We start from the raw sequence: 8,256 nt of genomic DNA, 5'->3' as shown, positions 1-8,256 counted from the left end.
CTCAATTCAATCATGATTTTAATTCTTTCTAGTCCAAGATAGAGCTATACTTTCACTTAGACCCGAACCAAATAATACTTGCATTGTTTTTATTTGTTTTGTTGGTTAACTAGAAACAATGAATTATAGATAAGTATTACTTAAATTATGTCTTCTTTTTTTATTTAATTCAAAACTTTGATTGACCTACTGAGCCCCTTCTGGAGTTTTTATGCGAATAGATTTCCCCAAAAACGGCTATAAAGATTTTGATAAAATTCGTATCTACATATAGTTTAGTAGGGCTTAAATGCCAAATTTTTAAAAATCCTTTCTTTAACCAGTTCTCTTGTTAGCATTAATAAGCACGAGAAGATCTCATAGATCTTGTTCAGCATTCGACTGACTTAGAGGCCACTACTACCGGAGTGTTAAAAGAATATTTTTAAGCTCAGTATATTTATTACAGATATGGAGCGTGTAAGTGATTTATCGAAATGTTTTAAATTTAAGTATGGATCAAATCTGTTGAGGAACTTTATGACTTAGTAAGGTTTCTAATAAATTGCATTCGATTAACATTAGCAAGTAGCATTTTAAGTTCAATGATTCCTATATAGAGTATTGTAATTCTGTGAACTGTGGGTTATGCTTTGCCAATGAATGCCCGGAATATTTAATTTTTTTAGAGAAGTCCTTGAGGCCAGACATCTACTTTATTGCAATCGTTCTCGCAACCTAATTATAGATCTGATAGAAACAACAAAATATAAGTGCATATTTTGCAATAATTTTGTTTACAATAGCAATAACTGGTTTCCTAATGTTCTTATCTAGACTCTTCATTCGGTGAAGAGGTAACTTGGATTATAAAGGGGAGTTGAACGAGGTAGAGATCAGAAATGGAGCGTTGGAACAACAGAGTAGCCGTGGTGAGTGGAGCCAGCGAGGGCATAGGAGAGGCCATCGTGCGGCGGCTGGCTGCGGAGGGGATGAAGGTGGTAGCTCTCGCCAGGAGGGAAGCTATGCTCAAGGTGAGTGGCTACTGCTCTAGTACTAAAGGTGATGAAGAGCTTTCTTGATCCATGAATATTTAGGTATCAATTTCAGTCTGGAAGAAGCTGATGATTATCAAAACTCTCAATTTAAATAATTTTGTATAAAATAATAAATGATTTTTCAAATGAAGACTTAGTATTACAATGAAGGAACATTTGTATTTTTTTGAATTCACTAAATGAAAGGAAAATTAAAGATTAATATACGATTAATCAACTTAAAAAATATCATAAATGGTTTTCTATGAACGTTCAGATATTTATTAGACTGGTAATACTGAATCGAATCATTTAACAATCTTCGTTTTCATCAATTCTAATCGCAGGTTATGATAGGTAATACTTTGGCTGGTGATGGAATAAATAGTAATGTAATCATAATTTTTGGGAATATATATATTCATCCCATATGTCCTAACTATTTTTTTAATTAAAACTAGACGTCAGAAATTTATCAAAACTAATTTAGTGATAGCAAAACTATGCCCTCTGATTGTGGATAGGGAAAATAAATAATTTTTTTTGTGGCATTCAATGAGAGTTCACTGATTCAGTGCATTATAATCATTGGTTATTTATGCTATTGCCAGCTTGATTTTTAACATTAGCTGAAGAATTATCAATATTTTTGGCAAATATTTATACTTCTCACACTTCTAGTTATTTGTACATTATATTACAAAGGTTAATCTCAATAATTAAATAAACAAACAAAATATTAATAATCAAATATATATTAATGCTTATTTATACATGTAAATGATTTTTTATACTTTTATTCGTGTATAAAATACAGGTCTAGTTCACCAATATCAGTTATAATCTAATATATATTTGGTATATATTACAAATATCAAACAATAAATAAAATGCATTTCTCAATTTTAAATTGCTGTATGTATGTAATGTCAGGAAATATTTTAAAATTTGAAATTAAAACGGACCAAAAATCTAACATGTGAGATTTATTGTGCTTGTAAACATTAATTAGTTGGTTTTTGGTGTTCTAGGAAATAGAAAAAGAAATGGCAGACAAGAAACTTTATGTGAAAGGTCATATTTGCGACGTTACCGATGATGATCAGGTGCGAACAGCCTTCCAGTGGATTGAGGACAATGTTGGTCCCGTCAGCGTACTTGTGAATAACGCCGGGGTCCTAAAAGTGAAGCCTCTCACTGGTGAGACGGAGTTTCCAAATTAAAATTATTAAATTATAATAGTTATACATAACATGATAATTTTTTTTTCTGCTTTTAGAGCTGGAAATAAGTGATATGAGGACAGTTGTCGATACTAACTTAACTGGTTTGTTGGAGACCACAATACACGGATTGAGGTCAATGAAGAAGAACGGAATTGACGATGGGCATATCATAAATATTAACAGGTGACTTAACTCAACTTTCATGTGAAAACTAGATGTTTCACTACATTTTTGTTTATGTATGTAATAGTTTGTTCTAAATAAGATATTTCGATAGATTTTTTTCTACCAAGTACATAACCATTTCCCGCCTACGGGGAGCTATTCGACCTATTCTAACACGAATGGGAGGTCGAGTTTTCTTTTGGTAGGACCACCTAGAAACTGAAGTTAAACCTATGCCAGCAAGCTAAAATCGAACCTTTGGCACTGAACTCAGACCACTCATAACCTAATAGGAGTTAAATATTAAGATACCAGGAGTAGAAAATGGCCTAAGGATTAGGATACTATGATATCAGAGCCCTATCCTTTCCAGATTAATCTTTATCGACGACACTTGTCACGGTTAGAGACAAATCACATCCACACTTTTCAAAGAACCACCCCGTACAATGGATTGTCATCTTCCGTCTACTCACTTTCTAAAGTCGTATTCTTACCTTTTTTTCTTTTATCTTATCAATTAAATAACTATTAAATTTTATTGTTTTAGCATTCATGGTCATAGGGTTGTCTCGCCAGCTATTTCTGTCTACATTGCAACGAAACACGGTGTGACAGTTTTATCTGAAACCTTGAAAACGGAACTTGGAGAGAAGAAGTCCAAAATAAGAGTGACAGTGAGTTTCAATAGAATTAGTTATGTTTTACACTATCAACTAATGAATTTAGTGAAAAATTAAAACAAACTGTGGAGGCCGGCAATGGCCCACGGGTTGTAGTGAGGAGAATTTATATCAAACTTTTTTTTTTTTTTTTAGAGTGTAAGTCCTGGAGCAGTTATAACATCTATGAATCGATGGATGATTGAAGAGAGGCCTAGTATGCGTTATCTGGAAGCAAAAGACATAGTCGAGTCAGTAATCTTTGCTTTATCTGCACCAGCCAATGTTAACGTAAGAGACTTTATCTGTAAATAATAAGATTAAAAATATTGGTTCATAAAATCAAATCATACCATAACTTTCAGTATAATATATCTCTATTCAGAAGGAATAAATTGCTAAGACTAACATTTTATATTTTTAATGACAATTTTGTTTTAGTTTTTGCATTACTTACTTGAAAAAGAAAAAAAAAATGACTTTGGGTAATATCCCGACCTAGCTCCGCTACTTTTTATATTGATTTAATATTTTTTTCATTGAATCGAAATTCTTTGAAAATAAAACAAATATAAATCATAAAATAATATAACTAATTGAAGAGAGATCTTTATAAATAATACAACTCTTCGTGACAGTACTAAAAATGTTTTCTCTGAGCAATAAGTGTTTTCTAAATATAAATTGTTGGTCTCTGTTCGTGCCTGTTTTTTTAACTTCTTTGAATACTGTTTTTTTAATAAAATTTATTGATTTTTATATATAATAATGATAATATGTATGTATAAATACGATTTACAATGCATTGTTTGAAAAAAATAATACAATACTCGAAAAAAAGTATTTAATATTCACACCAGTATATAAGGAATCAATTACAATACAATTATAAATAATTGTTATTTTCAATGTAATAGAAACAAACAACATTATTTAAATAAAAAACTACACTAAAGCTAAAATATCTTATTCTGTATTCTGTTTATTTATATTTTTTTTTTTAGGTATCAGAAATAATTGTGGAACCTGTATAAATCTTTTTCAAGGAGAAAAATCAACTAGACAAACTTCAAAATATTTTTTATGTAATATTGAAAAGATTAAATGTTGATTTGTGACAATAAATATTAAACTTTAGTTTTATTTTATTATTATTTTTAATCTAAAGGTCTCTTTAATATAGTTTAATTTTTTAAAAATATTTGTTAAAGATATGATTTGTTGCTCATATTATTATATGTGTTCCTAAAAACTATTAAAGGTCAACACAATAGCTAAAAAAGCCGAAAATATCAATGATAATGTGAAATGTAAAGGTCATATAGTAAAATAAATTATAGAATAGAAAATAAATATCAATTCGTATTGGTATATAAAATTCAAATCATAAATTTCCCAGCTAAATATTTAGCAGAAACTAAACTATATATTCATGAAAGAATGTAACCACATAATAATTAGAACATGAGAAAGGACTCAAAGAAAACAGCATTTTACAACACGTTCTTCTAAATAAACATAATTGTGGTCTTAAAAATATAAAATTATTACATAAAGACGATAATATTCAGCAGGATAATGTCAGAAGCATATATCTTTATGAAAATATTAATTATACAGTAAATTTTAAATCATATTAAAAAAGCTCACGCTACTAAGTAATTCTGAAGTACTAAGTAAATTAAATACATAATGGTTAGGTACTATGCTACAAACTCCAAGCTGTTGCAGATAATTATTTTCTATTACATTGTAGCCGTGAAAATTGACCATTTTATTAAAAATATGATCATTCCATAAAATGTATCTTTTACCTTAACGAAAATTTCGTATAATGACTCGGTTGGTTCAAAAGAACCATGTGAATTGCTAACCAGATCTTCTAGCTCAAAGGTATATTTTCTAGGTGTCACTAGGCAACCTCCATAAGAGCTATTTCTTGCATTAAATGATATTCAGTTATATATTACAAATTATAAACATTTAAAGATTAATCATTGTTGATATTAGTTTAGTTATTCTCTTGTTTTACTAACACTCAGTGTTATTTTATTTATATGAACTTAATCTTTCATATATATATTATTTAATATTCTCAATTTCTTCACCATTTCAAATTTTAAAAGAATAAACAGCAATGAACAGAATATTTAATGCTAAATGGGAATTTTCGTTTTACTTCTTGCCATAATTTAATTACAATACAGTTTAAACGATTAAAAAAAAAAAAAAAGCAATGCAAAATAACATTATTTGACTCTTGAAGAAGCTTAGTATTTATAATACGAATAAACCTGATAAGCTACACTATGAGAATTGAAAAAATGAAAATCAATATCGACAAGCTTATATAAGTTATATAAGAAAAACATTTGTTGAAGAAGCAATATATACATAGATAGTTATAGTTTATATTTTAAAGGCTATTTAAAAAAAAAATTCAGCAAAACAGTTTCTCCGCAATTTTATTTCTATCCACTATTTATTTTAATATAAACTATCATTTAAAAGCTTTTATTAGTTATATAAAAAAATATACCAATCAGAGAGGCTGTAAGGCTGGAGAAAGTGAGAACGTCGTGCGTCAAGCTACAGCCAGAAAAATATCCACTGGACATCAGGGATTGTTCAATAGGAGGAAAGGACCCACTATTTTTGCTTGCACTGCCAGAACCAGATTATAGATTATATCACAATACAAAATCTAATCCGTATACCAGCAATTAAATTTTGTATTATTATTATTATTATTATTTTGTATTTCTATTTGTATCCCAATTATTATATTAATATTATTGTATTAACATTTTTCAAATTGTTACAGCACAGTTTAGGTCTTTCAGTTTTTCTATTCATAACTATTGTTTTTATCAAGTCTTTGTTATAGAAATTAAATAAGGAATCACTGAATGAATATATTGTAAAGTCATAATTATAAGGAATGCATATTCTTTTTGATAGTAGTTTATATTATGGATATCTTTGTCTTATGTTATAGATTTTACATTTCCACAGATGCATGACGAATATTATATTAAATCGTGAATTTATCAGTTCCACGTTCTTCAGAATTATCGTGTTAAACAATAAAAATCATTCTGTTAAAATAATAGTAAAGAAATGATTTGCTAAAATTTTAGTATGTAATCTTACTGGTTATCAGAAGTTATCTGCGCATTTAGGAGCATTAGGAGAGACCATATATATTAACCGCGAACAAGTGGTGGTGGGGATCAGTGATGGAACGGTGGCGCAACAGAGTGGCCGTGGGGAGTGGAGGTGGTGAGGGCATAGGAGAGGCCATCGTGTGGCGGGTGGCTGCGGAGGGGATGAAGGTGGTAGCTCTCGCCAGGAGGGAGGCTATGCTCAAGGTGAGTGGCTGGTGATGGAGTACCATAGGTGACAAGGAGTTTTCGTTGATGGTCGGTACAGCCATTTAGTCCAGGTTATAATTAATGAAATACTGATGTAATGAAATAATTGTTTTTAAAAAAAATATGGAATAAAAAACAAATTTGTACCGCTACAACACACTACCCTATACTCCGGAGGGCTCCCGATACCAGAGGATTGACTAACGGCTGCACTAACAGAATATCAGTCATTCATATCAGGATTAATATTATGATTATCATTGTTATTATTTTTATCAGAAATGGATGTGAGTACTATGAAAACAATTGTTGACACCAACCTGACGGGCCTGTTGGAAACTACAATACACGGAATCAGATCAATGAAAAAGAACAAAGTTAATGACGGTCACATTTTCAATATTAACAGGTGACTTTTATTTTAAATTATTATGATCATGGACTTTGAAGAAGACAAAAATTAGGTGTTTTTTTTTCTTTTCTATAACTGTATTTTTTTTTTCAAATTTCCCTATAAGTGGACAGCTGAAAAAATTGACCAAAAACAAAAATAACCTCCTTATTATATACGTTGTTGTTGTTGTTGATTGTTGCTTAAAGGCGTAAAACCCTCTGGTCATCAACGCCTATGGCATGATAAAAGTAAAAAAAAAGATAAAAAATAAATAAATATATACGTATTTTAGAGTGATGAGGATTAAGTAAAAAAAAAAAAACTTTTTTTTTTTTTATGAACCAAAAGAAGCGTCACATGACAAACAAGAAACTCTTGTTTCATGTGTGATGTAGCTGAGCATGAAGACATCGAATCTTGACAGGTCATCACATGATGTAATCATGTTCTCACCTGCTGTTCCTCTGTTTACTACCTGTACGATTTAAGATTCCGGAATATTAATACGTGATATGCACTAACATGGAAAATCATCTGATTGTATTACATGAAAATTCCAATTTTATTAAAAACCTAAGTCTTAGATATTTGATACAATTTATTTATGTCTATACTGTCAATTTCTCGAAAGTAAAATAATATTACTTTTGTGTTTCAGTATTTTGGGCCACAGGATTTGTATCAAAGGAGCTTCTGTGGTAACGGCTACAAAACACGCAGTTACAGTCCTAAACGAAACTTTGAAAACGGAACTTGGCGATGAAAAGTCTAAAATCAGAGTGACGGTAATTAATGTTATTCATTTCGTAATATAAAAAAAGAAAAAATGAAACTATGTATATTAGGCATAAAAGGTAACTGGCGCCTAAACCTAAAAAAAAAAAGTTAAATCAGGTAACTTGAATAGTGGGTTCAATTGAAAGACGACTGAATATTACAAAAAATATGATTGTATTTTAATTAGTCAATTCATACATAGAATCAAGCATTAATAATTGTTATGAAATCTAGCAATTTGTTTAACAAGAAAAGTATAACAAAGGCAGTTATACCATATATTCTTACCTCTCTGCTACTTAAACATAACGGTAAGGATCACACATAATTCGATGTAGACTGATCACGACATCTGTTTCTAAGGATAAATGCAATGCTAAAGTAACCCTTTATACATTCCATCTTCTGTTATCGAAGATACATTCTAGTTCTTGATATCTTTATATTCCTCCAATTTAGTAACATAGCAATAATAGGAAATACATCAATAAATAAATAACTAATTGAGTCTCATTCCATAGGAAAACCTATGGTACAACATTTTCTTTTCAAGTAGCTATTTATTACCAATAATATGTCTAAGTTGTCTAGGATTTTAATCGTATTTACTGACCATACAACTCTAGGAAACAATCATATATA

General features: G+C 29.8%; 2 protein-coding genes across 4 annotated transcripts in view; both read left to right on the top strand.

Moving 5' to 3' along the window:
* Positions 1–872: 872 nt before the first annotated feature.
* On the top strand, positions 873–4,206 carry LOC106687255 (farnesol dehydrogenase). Its single transcript, XM_024359657.2, has 6 exons — positions 873–1,013; positions 2,048–2,216; positions 2,296–2,425; positions 2,958–3,084; positions 3,226–3,360; positions 4,074–4,206. The coding sequence occupies exons 1-6, from the start codon at positions 882–884 to the stop codon at positions 4,101–4,103; spliced, it is 723 nt and encodes a 240-aa protein (XP_024215425.2). The 5' UTR covers positions 873–881; the 3' UTR covers positions 4,104–4,206.
* Positions 4,207–6,307: 2,101 nt separating this feature from the next.
* The window catches only part of LOC112210398 (farnesol dehydrogenase), a 5,861-nt gene continuing 3,912 nt past the window's right edge, over positions 6,308–8,256 (top strand). The window contains exons 1-2 of one of the 3 annotated variants that reach the window (XR_002945145.2): positions 6,308–6,440; positions 7,496–7,622. Coding sequence is in view for 1 of the 3 variants with exons in the window: in XM_024359662.2 (XP_024215430.1) it covers positions 6,725–6,852; positions 7,496–7,622 (255 nt within the window). In the remaining 2 variants the exon portion in view is untranslated. Of the gene's footprint in view, positions 6,441–6,470; positions 6,492–6,511; positions 6,853–7,495; positions 7,623–8,256 lie in introns of those variants that run through there. The other 2 variants (XR_010843156.1, XM_024359662.2) reach the window with 2 other exon arrangements.

Source organism: Halyomorpha halys, unplaced genomic scaffold (assembly GCF_000696795.3).
Source record: "Halyomorpha halys isolate HHAL.00 unplaced genomic scaffold, Hhal_1.1 Scaffold939.1, whole genome shotgun sequence".
NCBI lineage: Eukaryota > Metazoa > Arthropoda > Insecta > Hemiptera > Pentatomidae > Halyomorpha > Halyomorpha halys.
Note: the sequence above shows the minus strand (reverse complement) of the source record. Positions and strands in the feature narration are given on the sequence as shown.